This window comes from Mesoplodon densirostris, chromosome X (assembly GCF_025265405.1).
Source record: "Mesoplodon densirostris isolate mMesDen1 chromosome X, mMesDen1 primary haplotype, whole genome shotgun sequence".
Classification (NCBI taxonomy): domain Eukaryota; kingdom Metazoa; phylum Chordata; class Mammalia; order Artiodactyla; family Ziphiidae; genus Mesoplodon; species Mesoplodon densirostris.
This window is the reverse complement of record NC_082681.1, coordinates 70,507,219-70,531,586: the sequence shown is the minus strand read 5'-3', so window position 1 is coordinate 70,531,586 and position 24,368 is coordinate 70,507,219. Positions and strand designations below refer to the sequence as shown.

The window sequence follows — 24,368 nt, the reverse complement described above, 5'->3', positions numbered from 1 at the left end:
GACTGGTGTGAGATGATATCTCATTGCAGTTTTGATTTGCATTTCTCTAATGATTAATCATGCTGAGCATTCTTTCATGTGTCTGTTGGTAATCTGTATATCTTCTTTGGAGAAATGTCTATTTAGGACTTCTGCCCATTTTTGGATTGGGTTGTTTGTTTTTTTTAATATTGAGCTGCATGAGCTGCTTGTAAATTTCAGAGATTAATCCTTTGTCAGTTGCTTCATTTGCAAATATTTTCCGCCATTCTGAGGGTTGTCTTTTCATCTTGTTATGGTTTCCTTTGCTTTGCAAAAACTTTTAAGTTTCATTAGGTCTCATTTGTTTATTTTTGTTTTTATTTCCATTTCTCTAGGAGGTGGGTCAAAAAGGATATTGCTTTGATTTATGTCATAGAGTGTCCTGCCTATGTTTTCGTCTAAGAGTTTGATGGTGTCTGGCCATACATTTAGGTCTTTAATCCATTTTGAGTTTATTTTTGAGTATGGTGTTAGGAAGTGTTCTAATTTCGTTCTTTTACATGTAGCTGTCCAGTTCTTACAGCACCACTTATTGAAGAGGCTGACTTTTCTCCACTGTATATTCTTGCCTCCTTTATCAAAGATAAGATGACCATATGTGCGTGGGTTTATCTCTGGGCTTTCTATCCTGTTCCATTGATCTATATATCTGTTCTTGTGCCAGTACCATACTTTCTTGATTACTGTAACTTTTTAGTATAGTGTGAAGACAGGGAGCCTGATTTCTCCACTTCCCTTTTCCTTTCTCAAGATTGCTTTGGCTATTCGGGGTCTTTTGTGTTTTGATACAAATTGTGAAATTTTTTGTTCAACTTCTGTGAAAAATGCCAGTGGTAGTTTAATAGGGATTGCATTCAATCTGTAGATTGCTATGGGTAGTAGAGTCATTTTCACAATGTTGATTCTTCCAATCCAATAACATGGTATATCTCTCCACCTATTTGTGTCATCTTTAATTTCTTTCATCAGTGTATTATAGTTTTCTGCATACAGGTTTTTTGTCTCCTTAGGTAGGTATATTCTGAGATATTTTATTCTTTTTGTTGCAATGGTAAATGGGAGTGTTTTCTTAATTTCTTTTTCAGATTTTTCACCAGTAGTGTATAGGAATGCAAGCAATGTCTATGAATTAATTTTTTATCAAGCTACTTTACCAAATTCATTGATTAGCTCTACTACATTTCTGGTAGCATCTTTAGGATTCTCTATGTATAATATAATGTCATCTGCAAACAGTGACAGTTTTACTACTTCTTTGCCACTTTGGATTCCTTTTATTTCTTTTTCTTCTCTGATTGCTGTGGCTAAAACTTCCAAAACTATGTTGAATAAGAGAGGTGAAAATGGGCAGACTTGTCTTGTTCCAGATCTTAGTGGAAATGGTTTCAGTTTTTCACCATTGAGGACGATGTTAGGTATGGGTTTCTCATATATGGTTTTTATTATGTTGAGGAAAGTTCCCTCTATGTCTACTTTCTTGAGGGTTTTTATCATAAATGGGTGTTGAATTTTATTGAAAGCTTTCTCTGCATCTACTGAGATGATCATATGGTTTTTCTCCTTCAATTTGTTAATATCATGTATCATGTTGATTGATTTGCATATATTGAAGAAGACTTACATTCCTGGGATAAGCCCCACTTGATCATGGTGTATGATCCTTTTAATGTGCTATTGGATTCTGTTTGCTAGTATTTGGTTGAGGATTTTTGCATCTATGTTCATGAGTGATATTGGCCTGTTGTTTTCTTTCTTTGTGACATCTTTGTCTGTTTTTGTTTTCAGAGTGATGGTGACCTCATAGAATGAGTTTGGGAGTGTTCCTCCCTCTGCTATATTTTGGAAGAGTTTGAGAAGGATAGGTGTTAGCTCTTTTCTAAATGTATGATAGCATTCACCTGTAAAGTCATCTGGTCCTGGGCTTTTGTTTGTTGGAAGATTTTTTATCACAGTTTCAATTTCAGTGCTTGTGATTGGTCTGTTCATATTTTCTATTTCTTCCTGGTTCAGTCTTGGAAGGTTTTGCATTTCTAAGAATGTGTCTGTTTCTTCCAGGTTGTCCATTTTATTGGCATATAGTTGCTTGTAGTAATCTCTCAGGATCCTTTGTATTTCTGCAGTGTCTGTTGTTACTTCCCCTTTTTCATTTCTAATTCTATTGATTTGAGTCTTCTGCCTTTTTTTCTTGATAAGTCTGGCTCACAGTTTATAATTTTTTTTTTTATCTTTTCAAAGAACCAGCTTTTAGTTTTATTTATCTTTTCTAACGTTTCCTTCATTTCTTTTTCATTTATTTCTGATCTGATCTTTATTATTTCTTTCCTTCTGCTAACTTTGGGGATTTTTTGTTCTTCTTTCTCTAACTGCTTTATGTGTAAGGTTAGATTGTTTACTTGAGATGTATCTTGTTTCTTAAGGTAATGATGTATTGCTATAAGCTTCCCTCTTAGAACTGCCTTTGCTGAATCCCGTAGATTTTAGGTCATGGTGTTTTCATTGTCATTTGGTTCTACGTATTTTTTGATTTCCTCTTTGATTTTTTCAGTGATCTCTTGGTTATTAAGTAGTGTGTTGTTTTGCCTCCATGTGTTTGTATTTCTTACAGGTTTTTTTCCTGTAACTGATATCTAGTCTCATAGTGTTGTGGTCGGAAAAGATACTTGGTACAATTTCAATTTTCTTAAATTTACCAAGGCTTGATTTGTGACCCAAGGTATGATCTATCCTGGAGAATGTTCCATGAGTACTTGAGAATAAAGTGCATTCTGTTGTTTTTGGATGGAATGTCTTATAAGTATCAATTATGTCCATCTTGTTTAATGTATCATTTAAAGCTTGTCTTTCCTTATTTATTTTCATTTTGGATGATCTGTCCATTTGTGAAAGTGGGATGTTGAAGTCCCCTACTATGATTGTGTTACTGTCGATATCCCCTTTTATGGCTGTTAGTATTTGCCTTATGTATTGAGGTGCTCCTATGTTGGGTGCATAAATAATTACAACTGTTATATCTTCTTCTTGGATCGATCCCTTGATCATTATGTAGTGTCCTTCCTTGTGTCTTTAATAGTCTTTGTTTTAAAGTCTATTTTGTCTGTTATGAGAATTGCTACTCCAACTTTCTTTTGGTTTCCATTTGCATGGAATATTTTTTACCATCCCCTCACTTTCAGTCTGTATGTGTCCCTAGGTCTGAAATGTGTCTCTTGTAGACAGCATATATACAGGTCTTGCTTTTGTATCCATTCAACCAATCTATGCCTTTTGGTTGGAGCATGCAATCCATTTACATTTAAGGTAATTATCTATATGTATGTTCCTATTATCATTTTCATAATTGTTTTGGGTTTATTATTGTACATCTTTTCCTTCTCTTGTGTTTCCTGTCTAGAGAACTTCCTTTAGCATTTGTTGTAAAGCTGGTTTTGTGGTGCTAAATTCTCTTAGCTTTTGATTGTCTGTAAAGGTTTTAATTTCTCCATCAAATCTGAATGAGTTCCTTCCTGGGTAGAGTAATCTTGGTTGTCGATTTTTCTCCTTCATAACTTTAAATATGTCCTGCTACTCCCTACTGGCTTGCAGGGTTTCTGCTGAAAGATCAGCTGTTAAACTTATGAGAATTCCCTTATGTGTTATTAGTTGTTTTTCCCTTGCTGCTTTTAATATTTCTTCTTTGTATTTAATTTCTGATAGTTTGATTAATATATTTTGGCATGTTTCTCCTTGGATTTATGCTGTATGGGACTCTCTGTGCTTCCTGGACTTGATTAACTATTTGCTTTCCCATATTACGGAAGTTTTCAACTATAATCTCTTCAAATATTTTCTTAGTCCCTTTCTTTTTCTCTTCTTCTTCTGGGACCCCTATAATTTGAATGTTGGTGCGTTTAATGTTATCCCAAAGGTCTCTGAGACAGTCCTCTATTTTTTTCTTTGTTTTTTCTTTATTCTGCTATGTAGTAGTTATTTCCACTATTTTATCTTCCAAGTCACTTATCCTTTCTTCTGCCTCAGTTATTCTGCTATTGGTCCCTTCTAGAGAATTTTTAATTTCATTTATTGTGTTGTTCATCACTGTTTGTTTGCTCTTTAGGTCTTCTAGGTCCTTGTTAAACGTTTCTTGTATTTTCTCCATTCTATTCCCAAGATTTTGGATCATCTTTTCTATCATTTTTCTGAATTATTTTTCAGGCAGACTGCCTGGTTCCTCTTCATTTGTTAGGTCTGGTGGGTTTTTGCCTTGCTCTTCCATCTGCTGTATGTTTCTCTGTCTTCTAATTTTGCTTAACTTGTTGTGCTTGTGGTCTCCTTTTCTCAGGCTGCAGGTTCATAGTTTCCATTGTTTTGGTGTCTGTCCCCAGTGGTAAGGTTTTTTCAGTGGGTTGTGTAGGCTTCCTGGTGGAGGGGACTAGTGCCTGTGTTCTCGTGGATGAGGCTGTATCTTGTCTTTCTGGTGGGCCATTCATGTCTGGTGATGTGTTTTTCAGTGTCAGTGGCCTTATTATGATTTTAGGCAGCCTCTGTGCTAATGGATGGGTTTGTGTTCCTGTCCTGCTAGTTGTTTGGCATAGGGTGTCCTGTACTGTAGCTTGCTGGTCATTGAGTGGAGCTGGGTCTTGGCGTTGAGATGGAGATCTGTGGGAGATTTTCACCTTTTGATATTACATGGAGCTGGGAGGTCATTTTTTTACTAGTGTGCTGAACTTGGCTCTCCGACTTCAATGGCACAGCCCTGATGCCAATCTGGAGCACCAAGAGCCTGTCCTCCACATGGCTCAAAATAAAAGGGAGAAAGAAGAGAATGAAAGAAAGAAGAAAATAAAATAAAGTTATTAAAATAAAAAAATAATTATTAAGAAATAAATTTTAGGTAATAAAAAAATAAAAATAATGGACAGACAGAACCCTAGGACAAATGGTTAAAGCAAAGCCATACAGACAAAATCCCACACAGAATCATACACATACACACTCACAAAAAGAGAAAAAGGGGAATATATATATATATATATATATATGTATATATATCATTGCTCCCAAAGTCCACCTCCTTAATTTGCAATGATTTTTTGTCTATTCAGGTATTCCACAGATGCAGGGTAAATCAAGTTGATTGTGGAGATTTAATCCACTGCTCCTGAAGATGCTGGGAGAGACTTCCCTTTCTCTTCTTTGTTTGCACAGCTCCCAGTTTCAGCTTTGGATTTGGAACCCCTTTTGCTTGTAGGTCACCTGAGGGTGTCTGTTCTTCACTCAGACAGGGCGGTGTTAAAGGAGCAGGTGATTTGGGGGCTCTGGCTCATTCAGGCCGGGGGAAGAGAGTGGTACAGATTCAGGGCACATCTGCTGGGGCAGAGGCCAGCGTGTCACTGCACCAGCCTGAGGCACACTGTGTGTTCTCCCAGGGAAGTTGTCCGTGGATCACTGGACACTGGCAGTGGCAAGTTGCACAGGCTCCTGGAAGGGGAGCTGTGGATGGTGACCTGTGCTTGCACGCTGGCTTCTTGGTGGCGGCAGCAGCAGCCTTAGCGTCTCTTGCCCGTCTCTGGGGTCCGCGCTGATAGCCACGGCTCCCGCCCATCTCTGGAGCTCCTTTAAGCAACACTCTTAATCCCCTCTCCTCACGCACCAGGAAACAAAGAGGGAAGAAAAAGTGTCTTGCCTCTTTGGCAGTTCCAGACTTTTTCCCGGACTCCCTCCCGGCTAGCCGTGGTGCACTAGCCCCCTTCAGGCTGTGTTCATGCTGCCAACCCCAGTCCTCTCCCTGCACTCCTACCGAAGCCTGAGCCTCAGCTCTCAGCCCACGCCCGCCCCGGTGGGTGAGCAGACAAGCCTCTCGGGCTGGTGAGTGCTGGTCAGCACTGATCCTCTTTGTGGGAATCTCTCTGCTTTGCCCCCTGCACCCCTGTTACTGCGCTCTTGTCTGTGGCTCCAAAGCTTCCCCCCTCCGCCACCCACATTCTCCGCCCGTGAAGTGGCTTCTAGTGTGTGGAAAGCTTTCCTCCTCACATCTCCCTCCCACTGCTGCAGGTCCCGTCCCTATTCTTTGTCTCTGTGTTTTCTTTTTTCTTTTACCCTACCCAGGTACGTGGGGAGTTCCTTGTCTTTTGGGAGGTCTGAGGTCTTCTGCCAGCATTCATTCTGTGTTCTGTAGTTGTTCCACATGTAGATGTATTTCTGATGTATTTGGGGGAGGAAGGTGATCTCCATGTCTTACTCTTCTGCCATCTTGAAGCTCCTCCAATTGTGTTTTTATATTGTAGTTACAGACATTCTAACTTTTTAAAAGGAAATATAAATGACTACAAACAGACACTTAATGAAGGAGACCACAATAGGAGAACTTGCCTTACAAGTTTTCAAGATGCCCGTCTCTGAGGTCCATGCCAGAGATGGGCATAGTAAAATTGATAGTAATTAAGATAGTGTGGTATTGACACAATGATATATAAATAGACAAGTGGAACAGAATAGGGATACCAGAAGCAGACTCATGCATGTATGATCACTTGATCTTTGGCAAATGTGACATTGCAAAGTGGTGCAAAAAGAATGTTTTTTTTCAATTACTAGTGCTAGAATAATTTGATATCTGTTTGGAAAAAAAATAAATTTTATCTCCATCTCATACCTTACATGCAAATCAATTATGGGTGGATTGTAGCTCTAAAAGTAATTTAAAAACCACCACAATTAAGCTTTTTTAAATGAATATGAGAACATCTTCATGCCCTCAGTGTCTGGAAAGACTTCTTAAATAATTGACATAAAGCCAACTAACCATAAAGGGAAAGATTGATATATTTAAATAACAAAATTAAGAGCTATTGTTTATAATATGAAACTATTAAGTCAGGCTGGAAGACGTTATTTATAGTACAGATAGGGGACACAAAGCTGCTATTTGGGATAGAGACAAAGAAAGACAAACACATTTAAAAATGGGCAAAAGTTCTGAACAGATATACTGCAAAATAAAATATCAAAAAGACAATAAATATATGAAAAGGTGCACAGCTTCTTAGTATACAGGGAAATGCACAATAAGATTACCATTCCCCACTAATAGGAGAGCTAAAAGAGAAACACAGGGTCCAGAATGAGAACCCCATAGTACTCTACATGATGCTAGTCATACCATGCTTGGAGCATGATATTCACTTCTGGGGATCACCCTTTGCAGAAGAGAGAAATTGACAAACCAGAACATATTTAGAGGAGAGACCTCTAGACATCTATCACAGCATATGAACAATGGTTAGAAAAACTGGAAATATAAACTTGGAGGAGAGAAGTCTTCCTGTTATAAAAGCTTTCACAAGAATAGAGATGAGTTAATAACTGGAAATTATTAGTATCAAAGAAATATAAAAGAAAATAGTTCTCAGCTCAACCTCATAAATTATTTTCTAAAGTTTTGAGCTCACCCCAAAATGGAATGGGAATGCATCAGGAATTGTGAGTTCACTGTAACTGGAGGTTTTCACAAGAATTGTCTAGGCAACTACTTGATGGAGTTATTATTACTAGGGTGTGGAGGGAGCTAGGGGTTTAGACTGACTTCTGAGGCCCTTTTAAGATTTATAATTACATAAATCGTGGTGTGCTTGCATGTGTGTGTGTGTGTGTGTGTGTGTGTGTGTGTGTGTGTGAGACAGAGAAAGAGAGAGAGAGAGAGAGAGAGAGAGAGAGAGAGAGACACCTCAGAGCAGGCCACTCTTTGGAAGAAATAATACCTGAGAAATCATCCTCCACCCTAACTTCATCACATTTCTTCTAATGACAAATGAAGAGTCAACCTTCACAGGTCGACTCACTACTCTTCTGGAATCAATGATAGCCACTGAAAGAATAAGGGTCCAGTGGCCCTAGGTATCAAAAGATGTTTAGAAATAGTTGTTTCTCTTGCCAATGGAGTCCCATTGTTCCCTCAGATATTTTCTTGTTACTGTTCAAGGACAATGGATGAAATGACCTTGTAACTCTCTTCTGGAATTCTGTACAGTGCTAACAATGTTAAATCTTGCCTTTCCAAGCACAGAACACTTTTCCTATGGGTATGTGGCACCCTCTAGCGGCCACAATTATGGACATAATGTCTTGGGGGAAATCAGAATTCTAGACCCAACCAAGACAATTTGTGGCACCAAGTCCTAAAGTCGTGTCCTGCTGATGCACAACACCATGTAGCAGGTGACTGAGACAGGCTTAGAAATCCTAAGTACAACACTCTATCATTGACTTACCCTATTCCCACTGCAGATATTGCCCTTGTTGCTGACACTTGGAAAGAACAACAGTAAGCCCTTCAGCTTGCAGGGGGAGTTTGTTTTTTTTGGGTTTTTTTTGGATTTAGATATTGTTGTAATAATGTGTTGTCTGTTAATAGAAGAAAAAAAAGGTTATATTCCTAGTCTCCCATCTGCCAGAGCAGGCAGAGAGGTGGGGACCAGGGAATCATTGAAAAACATTGTTGGTGGTTCCAGCTAACTATCAAGACTCTTTGAATACCATCAAGAACCCAGCCACTGGGAGACCTTCAAGATGGCGAAGGACTAAGACGTGGAGATCAACTTCCTCTCCACAAATACATCAGAAATACATTTACATGTGGAACAACTCCTACAGAACACCTACTGAACACAGGAAGAAGACCTCAGATTTCCCAAAAGACGGGAAACTCCCCAAGTACCCGGGAAGGGCAAAAGAAAAAAGAAAAAGCAGAGACAAAAGAATAGGGACAGGACCTGCAGCTCTGGGAGGGAGCTGTGAAGGAAGAAATGTTTCCACACACTGGGAATCCCCTTCACTGGCAGACATGGGGAGTTGCAGCGGGAAGCTTTGGAGCCACAGAGGAGAGTACAGCAACAGGGTTGCAGAGAACAAAGTGGAGACATTCCCACACAGAAGATCAGTGTGGACCAGCACTCACCAGCCTCAGAGGCTTGCCTGCTCACCTGCTCACCTGCCGGGGTGGGTGCGGGTTGGGAGCTGAGGCTCAGGCTTCAGAGGTCAGATCCCAGGGAGAGGACTGGGGTTGGCTGTGTGAACACAGCCTGAATGGGGCTAGTGCACCGCAGCTACTCTGGAGGGAGTCCGGGAAATAGTCTGTACCTACCTAAGAGGCAAGAGGCCATTGTTTCAGGGTGCGGGTTGAGAGGGGATTCAGAGCACTGCCTAAATGAGTTCCAGAGATGGGCACGAGCCACGGCTATCAGTACGGACACCAGGGACGGGCATGGGATGCTTAGGCTGCTGCTGCAGCCACCAAGAAGCCTGTGTGCAACCACACGTCACTATCCACACCTCCCTTCCCAGGAGCCTGGGTAGCCCGCCACTGCCACGGTCCCATGATCCAGGGACAACTTCCCCGGGAGAACACACAGCACGCTTCAGGCTGTGGCACCACAGGCTCGCCCCACATTCTGTACTCCTCCCTTCCCCCGGCCTGAGGGAGCCAGAGCCCCTATATCAGCTGCTACTTTAACCCTATCCTGTCTGAGCAAAGAAGAGACACCTTCAGGGGACTTGCACACAGAGGCAGGGCCAAATGCAAAGCTGAACCACAGGAGCTGTGTGAACACAGAAGAGAAAGTGAAATTTCTCCCAGGAGACTCAGGAGCAGTGGATTAAACCTCCACAATCAACTTGATGTACCCTGCATCCCTAGAATACCTGAATAGACAACAAATCCTTCCAAAATTGAGGTGGTGACTTTGGGAGCAACTGTAGACTTGGGGCTTGCTTTCTGCATGTAGCTTGTTTCTGGTTTTATGTTTATCTTAGTTTAGTATTTAGAGTTTACTACCATTGGTAGATTTTTTAATTGATTTGGTAGCTCTCTCTCTCTCTCTATATATATATATATATTCTTTTTCTTTTTCTCTTTTTGTGAAGGGGCATGTGTGTATGCTTCTTTGTGTGACTTTGTCTGTACAGCTTTGCTTTTACCATTTGTCTTGTGGTTCTGTCTGTCCACTTATTTTCTTTTTTAAATTACTTTTTAACATTTTAAAATTTTTGTTAATTTTTTAAAATTTTTTGCTTTAATAACTTTTCTTTCTTTCTTTTTTTTTCTCCTTTTTCAACTGAGCCATGTGGCTGAAAGGGTCTTGAGGTTCTGGCTGCATGTCAGGCCTGTGCCTCTGAGTTGGGAGAGCCATGTTTTGGACATTGGGCCACCAGAGACCTCCTGGTTCCATGTAATATCAAAGGGCAAAAGCTCTCCCAGAGATCTCCACCTCAGCACTAAGACCCAGCTCCACTCAATGACCAGCAGTTATACTGCTGGACACCCCATGTGAAACAAACAACTAGCAAGACAGGAACACAACTCAACCCATTAGCAGAGAGCCTGCCTAAAATCATAATAAGGTCACAGATACCCCAAATCACACCACTGAACATGGTCCTGCCCAACAGAAAAAAAAATTCATGCTCATCCATCAGAACACAGGCACCAGTCCCCTCCACTAGGAAGCTGACACAACCCACTGAACCAACCTTAGACACTGGGGACAGACACCAAACACAACGGGAAATATGAACCTGCAGCCTGCGAAAAGGAGACCCCAAACACAGCAAGTTAAGCAAAATGAGAAGACAGAGAATCACACAGCTGATGAAGGAGTAAGGTAAAAACCCATCAGACCAAACAAATGAAGAGGAAATAGGCAGTCTACCTGAAAAAGAATTCAGAGCAATGATAGTAAAGATGATCCAAAATCTTAGAAATAGAAAGGAGAAAACACAAGAAACGTTTAAGGACCTAGAAGAAAAAAAGAGCAAGTAAACAATGATGAACAGCACAATAAATGAATTTGAAAATTCTCTAGAGGGAATCAATAGCAGAATAACTGAGTCAGAAGAATGGATAAGTGACTGAGAAGATAAAATATTAGTAATAACTACCACAGAGCAAAATAAAGAAAAAAGAATGAAAAGAATTGAGGACAGTCTGAGAGACCTCTGGGATAACATTAAATGCACCAACATATCAATTATAGGGATCCCAGAAGAAGAAGAGAAAAAGAAAGGGACTGAGAAAATATTTGAAGAGATTATAGTTGAAAACTTCCCAAATATGGGAGAGGAAATAGTGAATCACATCCAGGAAATGCAGAGACTCTCATACAGGATAAATCCAATGAGAAACATGCCAAGACACATATTAATCAAACTATCAAATTTAAATACAAAGAAAAAATATTAAAATCAGCAAGGGATAAACAGCAAATAACACACAAGGGAATCCCCATGAGGTTAACAGCTGATCTTTCAGCAGAAACCCTGCAAGCCAAAAGGGAGTGGCCGGACATAATAAAGCAATAAAAGGGAAAAACCTACAACCAAGATTACTCTACACAGCAAGGATCTCTTTCAGATTCGATGGAGAAATTAAAACCTATACAGACAATCAAAAGCTAAGAGAATTCAGTACCACAAAACCAGTTTACAACAAATGCTAAATGAACTTCTCTAGGCAGGAAACTGAAGAGAAAGAAAAGACCTACAATAAGAAACCTAAAGCAAATAGAAAATGGGAACATACATACAGATAATTACCTTAAATGTAAATGGATTAAATGCTCCAACCAAAAGACATAGACTGGATGAATGGATACAAAAACAAGACCTTTATATATGCTCTCTACAAGAGACCCACTTCAGACCTAGGGACACATACAGACTAAAAGTGAAGGGATGGAAAAAGATATTCCATGCAAATGGAAATCAAAAGAAAGATGGAGTAGCAGATCTCATATCAGACAAAATAGATTTTAAACTAAAGACTATTACAAGAGACAAGGAACGACACTACATAATGACCAAAGGAACAAATCAAAAAGCAGATATAACAATTGTAAATATTTAAGCACCCAACATAGGAACACCTCAATATATAGGGCAAATGCAAACAGCCATAAAAGGAGAAATCAACAGTAATGCAGTCATAATCGGGGACTTTACACCCCACTTTCACCAATGGACAGGTCCTCCAAAATGAAAATAAATAAGGAAACACAGGCTTTAAATGATACATTATAAAAGATGGATTTAATTGATATTTATAGGACAATCCATCCAAAAACAGCAGATTACACTTTCTTCTCAAGTTCTCATGGAACGTTCTCCAGGATACATCATATTTTGGGTCACAAATTGAGCCTTGGTAAATTTAAGAAAATTGAAGTTGTATCAAGTATATTTTCAGACTGCAACATGATGAGACTAGATATCACTTACACGAACAAACCTGTAAAAAATAAAAACACATGGTGGCTAAACAATACACTACTAAATAACCATGAGATCACTGAAGAAATCAAAGAGTAAACTAAAAAATACCTAGAGACAAATGACAATGAATACGCAATGACACAAAACCTATGGGATGCAGCAAAAGCAGTTCTAAGAGGGAAGTTTATAGCACTACAGTCCTACCTCAGGAAACAAGAAACATCTCAAATAAACAATCGAACCTTACACCTAAAGCAACTAGAGAAAGAAGAAGAAGAAAAAAAAACAAAGTTAGCAGAAGGAAATAAATCATAAATATCAGATCAGAAAGAAATGAAGGAAACAATAACAAAGATCAATAAATCTAAAAGCTAGTTCATTGAGAAGGTAAAGAATATTGATAAACCATTAGTCAGACTCATCAAGAAAAAAAGAGAGAACACTCAAATCAATAAAACTAGAAACGAAAAAGGAGAGGTAACAACTGACACTGCAGAAATGCAAAGGATCATGAGAGATTACTACAAGCTACTATATGCCAATAAAATGGACAACCTGGAAGAAATGGAAAAATTCTTAGAAAAGCACAACCTTCTGAGACTGAACCAGGAAGAAATAGAAAATATAAACAGACAAGTAACAAGCACTGAAATTGAAACTGTGATTAAAAATCTTCCAACAAACAAAAGCCCAGGACCAGATGGATTCACAGGCGAATTCTATCAAACATGTAGCAAAAAGCTAACCTCTATCCTTTTCAAACACTTGCAAAATATAGCAAAGAGACAAAAGCTCCCAAGCTCATTCTACGAGGCCACTATCACACTGACACCAAAACAAGACAAAGATGTTACAAAGAAAGAAAGCTACAGGCTAATATCGCTGATAAACATAGAAGCAAAAATCCTCAACAAAATACTAGCAAACAGAATCCAACAGCACATTAAAAGGATCATACACCATGATCACATGGGCTTTATCCCAGGAATACAAGGATTCTTCAACATATGCAAATCAATCAATGTGATAAACCACATTAACATATTGAAGGAGAAAAACCATATGATCATCTCAATAGATGCAGATAAAGCTTTCAACAAAATTCAACACCCATTTATGATAGAAACCCTCCAGAAAGTAGGCATAGAGAGAACTTACCTCAACATAACAAAGGCTATATATGACAAACCCACAGCCAACATTGTTCACAATGGTGAAAAACTGAAAACATTTCCTCTTAGATCAGGAGTAAGAAAATGTTGTCCACTTTCACCTTTATTAGTCAATATAGTCTTAAAAGTTTTAGCCACAGCAATCAGAGAAGAAAAAGAAATAAAAGAAATCAGAATTGGAAACGAGAAGTAAAGCTGTCACTGTTTGAAGATGACATGATACTATACATAGAGAATCCTAAAGATGCTACCAGAAAAGTACTACAGCTAATCAATTAATGTGATAAACTAGCAGGACACAAAATTAATGCACAGAAATCTCTTGCATTCCTATACACTAATGATGAAGAATCTGAAAGAGAAATTAAGGAAACTCTCACATGTACCACTGCAACAAAAAGAATAAAATACCTAGGAATAAACCTACCTAAGGAGACAAAAGACCTGTATGAAGAAAACTATAAGACACTGATGAAAGAAATTAAAAATGATGCAAACAGATGGGGAGATATACCATGTTCTTAGGTTGGAAGAATCAACATTGGAAAATGTCTATACTACCCAAAGCTATCTACACATTCAGTGCAATCCCTATCAAACTACCACTGACATTTTTCACAGAAATAGAACAAAAATTTTTCACAATTTGTATGGAAACACAAAAGACCCCAAATAGCCAAAGCAATCTTGAGAAAGAAAAACAGAAGTGGAGGAATCAGGCTTCCTGACTTCAGACTATACTACAAAGTTACAGTAATCAAGACAGTATGGTACTGGCACAAAAACAGAAATATACAGCAATGGAACAGTATAGAAAGCCCAGAGATAAACCCATGCACCTATGGTCACCTTATCTTTGATAAAGGAGGCAAAGATATACAATGGAGAAAGGAGAGCCTCTTCAATAAGTGGTGCTGTAAGAACTGGACAGCTACATGTAAAAGAATGTAGTTAGAACACTCCCTAACACCATACACAAAAATAAACACAAAATGGATTAAGCACCTAAATATAAGGCTAGACACTATAAAATTCTTAGAAGAAAACATAGGCAAAACACTCTATGACATAAATCACAGCAAGATCCTTTTTGACCCACTTCCTAGAGAATTGGAAATAAAAATAAAAATAAACAAATACGACCTAATGAAACTTAAATACTTTTGCACAGCAAAAGAAACCATAAACAAGATGAAAAGATAACCTTCAGAATGGGAGAAAATATTTGCAAATGAAGCAACTGACAAAGGATGAATCTCCAAAATTTGCAAGTGGCTCATGCAGCTTAATATCAAAAAAATAAACAACCCAATCCAAAAATGGGCAGAAGACCTAAATAGACTTTTCTCCAAAGAAGATATACAGATTACCAACAAACCCATGAAACGATGCTCAGCATGATTAATCATTAGAGAAATGCAAATCGAGACTACAATGGGGTATCACCTCACACCAGGCAGAATGACCATTATCAAAAAATCTACAAACAGTAAAAGCTGGAGAGGGTATGGAGAAAAAGGAACCCTCTTGCACTGTTGGTGGGAATGTAAATTGATACAGCCACTATGGAGAACAGTATGGAGGGTCCTTAAAAAACTAAAAAATAGAATTGCTGTAAGACACAGCAATCCCATTACTGGGCATGTACCCTTAGAAAACCATAATTCAATTAGAGTCATGTATCACAATGTTCATTGCAGCTCTATTTACAACAGCCAGGACATGGAAGCAACCTAAGTGTCCATCAACAGATGAATGGATAAAGAAGATGTGGCACATATATACAATGGAATATTACTCAGCCATAAAAAGAAATGAAATTGAGTTATTTGTAATGAGGTAGATAGACCTAGATTCTGTCATATAGAGTGAAGTAAGTCAGAAAGAGAAAATCAAATACCGTATGCTAACACATATATATGGAATCTAAAAAAAAAAATTGATTCTGAAGAACCTAGGGTCAGGACAGGAATAAAGACACAGACGTAGAAAATGGACTTTAGGACACTGGGAGTGGGAATGTTAAGTTGGGATGACGTGAGAGAGTGGCATGGACATATATACACTACCAAATGTAAAATAGTGGGAAGCAGCCGCATAGCTCAGGGAGATTGGCTCAGTGCTTTGTGACTACCTAGAGTGGTGGGATAGGGAGGGTGGGAGGGAAGCTCAAGAGGGAGGGGATATGGGGATATATGTATACGTATAGCTGATTCACTTTGTTATAAAGCAGAAAGTAACACACCATTGTAAAGCAATTATACTCCAATAAAGATGTTAAAAATATATATAAAACAGGCACTCTCATTTTGGATACACTACTCCACAGTGTATCAAAATATAAAAATTCAAATGTACCTACCCTCTTACCTAGATATAAATATTTAAACAACTATTATTAAGAGATTATAGTTTGTTTTAATTTTAAAATCATTCAGCACCACACAATTAATTAAATTATGCTTGACAGTTATTCTCTGCAACTATTATATATACTTGGGAATTCTGCTGATGTAGAAAAAAATCTAAACTCCAAATTGTTTTCAAATGAAATGAAATTTTATGAATACCAAATTTAATATTTAAAGAAGTTGACATAGTAATATTTTGTAGATATTTCATTAAATATTTTCTAATTGTGATTTTATCATCTTCTTTCTGTGTTATAGGGTAAATAATATTTTTACTTTCTCACAGTTTAAAAATAGGGGAAATTTCTGTTCTGGCAATGGTGGACTGGGTAATCTGAACAACCCTCTTACTAAAGGCAATTTAGAATTTTAGAAGACACTTAACAAAGTCTTTAAAAAAAACTTCAAAGACCTTGACAAGAAAGTGAGGAATTACCAGTGTAAGAAAAGGGGATGAATTTTAACTTCAAAGAGCTCAGTGATGAGTTAGCACTGCTTTTGCCCAGAGTGGGCATTTGCTGAGCAAGATAATGAAGCTTCTAGGCAGACTTCTCTTTCGGCATGCAGAATGAAAATAACCCACCTGGAGACAACTAACCCTGAGAGGGGTGTAAGAGCATAAGCAGTCTCCACTTGTGTAAGGAAAAAGCTGTCCTGAAGAAGTATCAGTTAAGGCAAGGAGATAGAAGGAAAATTTAGAGAAAAGGTTGATGTGGGAGAGTTTTCTCATCATAAAGCAGAACCTCTAGTGAATACAATAAAATGTTTCAGAGGAGTGAAGCATGGAGATTAAAACCTGAAGTAGAATTTCTGGATGAGAGACATCTTCTAGTTCTTATCCTATGTCATATGCACGACCCATATCTACCAGAAATTATTAGACACCTGTGTGGAACCGTTCCATGTGACAGATATCCTCAATTCTGTAACCTTCATATTCTATCTGTTCACCTATGCCCATGCCATACACCCCAATTCTACCACTGTATGTACATCTCACTGAAACTGTCCTATGCCCTCCAGCTCAGCAGTTGGCCCAAAAATTCAGCACAGGGAACCAAAATGTATGTTTTTGGGTAGTGCTGTACTCATTCTGATGCCATTATCAGTATGAGTGCCTGGTGCATCAAAGGAGGTATGGGGCAGGGAAGTATATGTAGGAACTTACCTGCCACCTCAGAAAAGTTCAAAACGTTAGGGACGTATATCAGGAAAATCAGTGAGGGAGAAGAGGAGAGTAAAACCTGCTAAGAACTGTCCTTAGATTCCATTCTCTACAACCATGGCTATAAAGCCTCTACTCAAACCTCCCCAACTGAATACTTGTGATTGGGAAAACATCAGCTAGTTTTTCAATGAAATCAACATTCTTTTCCTCTCATATCAGGGCAATATTGGGTCCAAATTATAACATTATAACAATAGGCTGGTGTAACTATCCAGTTTGCTAGCAATTGCACAGCTAGGAATTTACTTTGAAAAAAATTTTAGAGATGTGGGCAAAGATTTATTGATACATGCATACTGCAGTCCTAACTACATAGAATAATTGAAAACAAGCAATATGTTCAATAATACAGAAATATTTAAATACATTTGGTACATCTGTAAAATGGAATCATGTAAAGCCATTAAAATAATGTAGGATAATATTTTCCATCCTGTGCTAAGTTTCTCACTGTTGTGGCCTCTCCCATTGCGGAGCACAGGCTCCGGACACGCAGGCTCAGCAGCCATGGCTCACGGGCCCAGCCGCTCCACGGCATGTGGGATCTTCCCGGACCGGGGCACGAACCCGTGTCCCCTGCATCGGCAGGCGGACTCTCAACCACTGTGCCACCGGGAAAGCCCTGTGCTAAGTTTTAAAATATATTTTCTAAGTGACAAAGAGCCATTTACAAAATAGTAGGTATCTTGTAATAAATTTGAAAACTACATTCTCTCTCTCTCTTCCTCTTTACCACTTCTCTCAACCCCTCAACCCACCCTCTTCTATCTATCTCTGACTGGTTCAGAAAGGCTTACACCACCATATTAAAAGTAGTTATCTCCAGATACTGGGGGTGTGGGTGATTTTTTTCTTTTCAATGTTTGTTGTTTTCTGCACAAAGTATAAAATAATTTTATAATTTTTGAAAAATATTACTACATTAAAAAATGAATAGATTTCCTGTGGCAATTGGTCACAAATACTGTTTGAAAACCCTTGATCCATCTTCTTTAGTCAGACCTTAACCTTTCCAGTTGAATTATATGAACAGATGGTTTTGGAGACTGCTCTATGAACTATTAAAATGAAGCAAAAATGACCATTCTAAAATGTACATTCCAGAGATGATTAAATATAGTAAGGAACAAGTATGATATAACCTACAATGTTATTTTCTAGGATAAAATCATTGGTAAAGCCCCCCTGCCCCTTGTATCCCAAGTATTGTTAATAAGGACCAATAGATTTTGTTTATATATGAATTTATGGGGAAATTTTTAACTTAGGTTAATACATCTGTATTTAAAAGAAATGAAACACCTGAAATTGTCTTCCCATTTCTCAAAGTTCCTGATAAGATCCACTGGACTCATTGCTAATCCTGTCTGCCACTCAGTTCTCTGGAGATATTAATTTTGTCATATGGGTATGTAGAATACATAGAAGAGTTTTTCTTTCTTTCTCTTTATTTATTTATTTTTCATCAATTCAAAATAAACTATAGGTCCAAATAGAATATATGTTGACCACTAAGAGGTGGTAGGTTAGATTATGTTATTATATGGCAAATTATGCCCATTATGCCAAATCACAACCTGAGGGAAGATTTTCCTGTTCTGTGGTCTGGGAAGCGCAATAAGTCACCCTGATGTTGACCATGATGAGGGTGGCTAGGTCACCCTGACTTACTTCAGCCTGATCATTTGTATAAAGATTTTGATTTGCATCTAATAAAGGTAAGAGTTGGACAGATGGAGAAGGCAGAAAAGTATGACGATGTGGGGAAAAGGCAAAGAAAGGAACAGGAAGAGCAAAGGCATGGGAATGGTAATAATTATGGTTATTGTAGTGGGGAGTCAACAATGATTATTCAAGGAAGTTAGTTTGGGGGAGCAATGGGTAAGACTGTATGGATAGTGTAGAGCCAGATGATGGTGGGAGCTCCTTAGAAACATAATCTAGGATTGGTTTGATAGTCAATAGAAACCTTTTTTTTTTTTTTTTGTGGTATGCAGGCCTCTCACTGTCGTGGCCTCTCCCGTTGTGGAGCACAAGCTCTGGATACGCAGGCTCAGCAGCCATGGCTCAGGGGCCCAGCCACTCCGCAGCATGTGGGATCTTCCCAGACCGGGGCACGAACCCGTGTTGCCTGCATCGGCAGGCAGACTCTCAACCACCGCGCCACCAGGTAAGCCCTGGAAACCTCTCTTAAGTGTTTCAGCCTACATTGTCTTTAGTGACACATGAAACGATATTTTAGGAAGAAAAATAGCTAACAATTATTGAGTACTTTCCCTGTTACAGGCAGTGTATTAAAATGATATTTAAGAGGGTGGCCTTTGGAGTTGGTTGGACTTGAAGTCCAATCTTAACTCTGGAATTTACTAGCTAAATAACTTTAGGAATATTATTTTCCTGGGTTTGCTTCTTCATCTGAAAAATTGATGTGATAATATCCACCTCTTGAGGTTGTTGTATGTATCACAGAGTTTGGAGAAGGGGGAATCTGGGAACAGGAAACAGTTAGGAAGCTGTTACAATTACTGAACCTAGACAAAGATGATAAACCACTAGAATGGAGAGGGAGGACAAACTTCAAAGTAAAGGCAAAGAAGTAGGGCAGGTGACTGACACCCTCTCTCCACTCTCATTCATCTTGCAAGTTCCTTATTTCTGTTCATTTGACATAATTTGGGAAGGTGAAATTACACTCTTGAAGTATATGGTCCCTCTTTGGGCATTATCAATTGTTTGCTCATTTCCCTAGAGCTACAAATAACCATTTGCTCTCTCTGTTCACCATTTCCACATCTCCTGCAACATATGATCCAAACTCCCTTTCCACAGTCAGTTAGAAAGCAAACAAAACATAACAGAAATCATTCACGTTCTTACACTGTATTTTCAGTTTTTTTGATTTGCAGTTTCTTCCTCCATTCTTGAGTTTGCCAGTCGATCAGGTTTTCTGCAAATTCTCACGGAAGTAGGATTCTGTAATCTAACAAAAAGCAAAACTCAAAAAGAAAACCAATCCTGCTGTTTCTGGGCTTTGGGAAACCTGACACTTTTCCTAAACCTTCCAAAGCAGCGCTCAGTGCTTCAAGGTCCAATTCCTGCCACCATCTAACATCAGAACAATCACTACGTAATAGGAGTCTTAAAATGCACAAGGCTTTGAGAACTTGGTCTTTATCACTAGTGTCTGGATTCAACACAGAACTTCCTCTTTTAAAGAAGGCATCTTATTTGCATACATTTCTGAGCAGGAAGTTACACGCAGAAGTTTGAGTCTACGTGGGAAAAGACCCTTCATTGCAATCTAATTTAATTCAACGCTCCCTTTCTTTTTCTTTCTCCTTTCCCTCTTCTCAGGGAGGGAATAGTCAAACATGAATGTTTCAACAGATCTCGCGGTGCTATTCGAGATTCCCAATTTTAAAAAAAAATTAGAAATGATGCAAACGAGCCTGTGCCTTCCGGGGTTTGGGGCTGGGACTGCCGCCCTCTGAGCCCAGTGAAAGCAGCCAAGAGAGGAGGCGGGGCTCTGGCGAGTTCCCCTTCCACCTTCCCCCACCCTTCTCTTCAAACCTCTGTAAGGCCCCTAGCTTGATTCCAGCCTTTGTTGCAGCTGCTCTCCAGGCGTTTGCAGGACTCAAACAACTACAGCCGCTGTTCCCAACCAAGATGGTGATCCGTGTGTATATTGCATCTTCCTCAGGCTCCACGGCGGTAAGGAGGGTGGGAAGCCCACCTTTGTTGTTTTTCAACACATCAGTCTCCTGCTGCACCAGAACCGTTAAATTGCAGAAGTTAGTCTGGCAGATTCTCCTTCAGTAGACACCGCATTTCCCACCCCACCCCCTTCTTCCCTTTCTTCTCTTTGTTGCATCGATTTCATTTTTCCATGGAGTTTAGCTTTGTTTGCCTAGTGATGTTAGTCCCACATTTCTTCTCTGAAGAAAAGAGAAAGCTACCGAGTTTTGGTAAATGGGAGATGGTGGTATAGGGTCTTTGGGGTTAGGTGAAGAAGTCAAGAAAGTCTCACACTGGTAAGTTTCAAGAGTGGGACATTTCACATATTTGCTGTAGGTACTGAGGCAGGGGCAGGAGTGCACATCTGTAAAGGATGTAAAACATGCTGTTACTGATGATGACTGAGTGGAGGCCTACTGAGGCACTGTGATTATACTTCACAGAGTGAGACCCTTGTAATCAAAGAGTTATATTTTGCCACTGTGTAGGAGGGAGTATTTAACTTCAGCCTAAAGAGTCTGTTAGAGCTAGACAGAATGGGAGAGGACGTTGGGAACAATGATATAAAGTTGTGGGTTTTTTTAAAGCAATGTAACAAGGGACCTGTTTTTCCCTTCCATATTGTCCCTTATTTTGACCTTTTTTTTTTTCTTTCAAAAGATGCTACTTCGAACAGTTTCTAACTGCTTCAAATACATTGAGAACTGGAAGGGAACTAACAAGTGCCTTCTTGTGTATTTGCAGATTCCAGTGGTGACTTCTTCAAATGATAGGGCAACCCTCTCTCATCCCCCGTGCTCTTAATTTTGAATAACAATTTTCAGCAGTTGTGGGGAGCAATAGGCTAAGCTGGGGTGAAAGCAGAATGTATATCCATGGTAAATGAAAGTGTCTCTGTGTTTCACAGCTTAGGAGAAAAGCCAACAGTGGCAAGAGCAGATGTGTGGGCTCAGAATGTAGAATGTATGAACCCCCTCCCTCTTCTGAGCTTCAGAGCAGCAGCTATCCCATGTTTTTTGTTGTTGTTGTGTTTTTGTTTTTCTTTTGTTTACCCCCTAAGAGGATTTGGAATAGAACTGAAAGGTGCATGAAAGCACAAGGAGCTTGAACCTTCAACATGTTTTCTCTGGCTACCCCTTGTGGGTGTGTTTAGACAGTTTTGAAATAGAATACTTAAAGTTATACTTTTGGAGCAAGTTTAGGTTGAAAAAAAGAAAACTTTTTATATCGTCTTTGAACTTCACTTTATGAGTCTCTTGCCTTATTATTTTCCATATATATTATTATACTTAAAATAATGTTCAAGCTGCCCAGAGTCTCAATTCCAAAAAAATACTTGTAAAATTTAAAACATCAGCTTAATACCTTTAGTTAAATCCCTAATTAGGTTAGACAGATCAGGAAGCTAGTTTTGCTGATTTCACTTTGGGTGACATGAAGTTTCAGTGCTGCTATTTATTCTTTGCTATCTTGCTCTTCTACTTCTCCCCGAAAAGCAGATTCAAGAAGAAACTCCTTTCAGAATTTCTATTCAAATAAGAACAACTATATCTCTCTCTTTGTTAAGACTTAAGTTTCTTAGGGCCTTAAAAATGACTACTGTCTCCTACTATGTACATATTAGATTCCATTGTTGAAGACTATGCAAATAAGAAATATTTGTGCTTTTTTTTTGTTTTGTTTCAATTGTTTTTCTTATGGGTAATTATATATTTGTTTGTTGTTGCAGTAATTATAGTTCCTATGAACCTGTTATCAAAATTCTACTGCATGTTGCCAAAATAAATTCTTATTTTATTATAATCTTATAGTACTTTTAAATAATATTAAAACAGGATAAAATGAGTAGACTTCAGAAGAGCTCCTTTATAACATAAATGGGGACTCTTCAGTTTGCAATACTAAGGTTTTTCCTTTAAGAAAGCTGTCATGTTGTTTTTAACATACGGTTTAGAAATTTGGGGGCAAACATCCTAACACGAATCCAGCAATTGTACAAAGTGAGATGGTTCTATAAGTGACTAAGTGTAGTTTTCTGAAGAGCATTTAAAAGAAAGCTTTTGGTTTTGGATTGTGAATATTTGACTGTTTTCTTACTCCTGCTAGTGATTTTCATAAAAATAACCAGTATTAGATGTTTTATCAGGCAAGGGAGGCTCTATGATGATTGCAACTTAATGTGACCTTAACTCAAGACTCCGTTTCCTTCATAGACCAATTAAAAAAAAAATTTTCAAACTTGTACTCAACTCTGCCCTAATACTGAGGTATAGCACTTGCTTCTCAAAAGTTTAGAAATGAGGGCTTCCCTGGTGGCTCAGTGGTTGACAGTCCACCTGCCGATGCAGGGGACACGGGTTCGTGCCCCGGTCCGGGAGGATCTCACATGACACTGGGTCCGTGAGCCATGGCTGCTGAGCCTGCGCATCCGTAGCCTGTGCTCCACAACGGGAGAGGCCACAACAGTGAGAGGCCCGCGTACCGCAAAAAAAAAAAAAATTAGAAATGAAAGCAGGTATATTGGTTTTTGCAATGAATTTCTTGATAGTAGCCATAATAGTATTAGTAAGTAGGAACACTTAAGTGTGTCGGGTACTATCCCATTTTTTCTTGGCAATTTCTAGTCCTATGAGTTAGATACTATGATTATCTCTATTTTCAAGATAAGGAAATACAGGTTCAGAGAGGTTAAACAACGTTCTCAAGGTCACACAACTAGTAAGCCACAGAGCTTGAATTCAACACAGGCTGTTTGAATCCAAATGGCATATGTTTAAAGAAATACTTCCTCCCAGTGATGCATGACAGCTAGGAGGGATACAGAGATAAATGTGAACATGAGGTGAGAGGTACAGAAGGGAGTAAGTCCTGTAAGTGGAATTGCTTGTGCATATACATACAGGAGAATAGAAAAAATGAGGAGCTAGTGTAGAGGAGGGATAGCGTGTCTAAAGGTGAATGTCAGTAAATGGGCTAAATTCACTGAAGGCCAGGAAGATAGAGAAGACACACATTTGGAACTGGTCTAGTATAGGTCAAGATGAAAATTCAGGTCTTAATACTTTTTTTTTTATGAAAACCATTTAGCAAGAATGCACCTCCCAAGTTGTCTGTCTGTAGGAAGTGATTTCTGCCTGTTCAGAACTGTTTGTGCATGTTTTGACCTATTGTAACACAATAATATATGCCTTACATTTTTCCTTGAAATTGTAATGTCTTATAAGTTTGCAGTTAATGGAAAAAGAATAGTAAGCACAGAACCTATAATAAACAATAAATTTCAATAACTTTTAACAAAAATCAACATTGACCTTTGATCAGGATTGCTAGAGAGATGATAGCTTGGAGAATTATAACTGGTTTGGAGTTTTCTTCCCATACTTCTTTCTCTCAGATCCATAATAATCTGCATTTCACGGTCTCTATGCATTTTAGGTGTGCTTGGTGTAGAAATTTTAAGATTGTGGTATATAGATAGATTGTAGATTTCTGAGGGTATTAGTTATGGTCTGACTTTTGTAAAATGATCTCTTTTATGACTGCTAAAACAAACTAGTTGTA

At 38.6% G+C, this 24,368-nt stretch overlaps 1 protein-coding gene across 1 annotated transcript in view; it reads left to right on the top strand.

The window, feature by feature from the left end:
* Window positions 1-20,526: 20,526 nt before the first annotated feature.
* The window catches only part of SH3BGRL (SH3 domain binding glutamate rich protein like), a 78,143-nt gene continuing 74,301 nt past the window's right edge, over window positions 20,527-24,368 (top strand). The window contains exon 1 of the mRNA XM_060086831.1: window positions 20,527-20,783. Coding sequence (XP_059942814.1) covers window positions 20,739-20,783 — 45 coding nt within the window. The 5' untranslated portion in view covers window positions 20,527-20,738. The remainder of the gene's footprint in view (window positions 20,784-24,368) is intronic.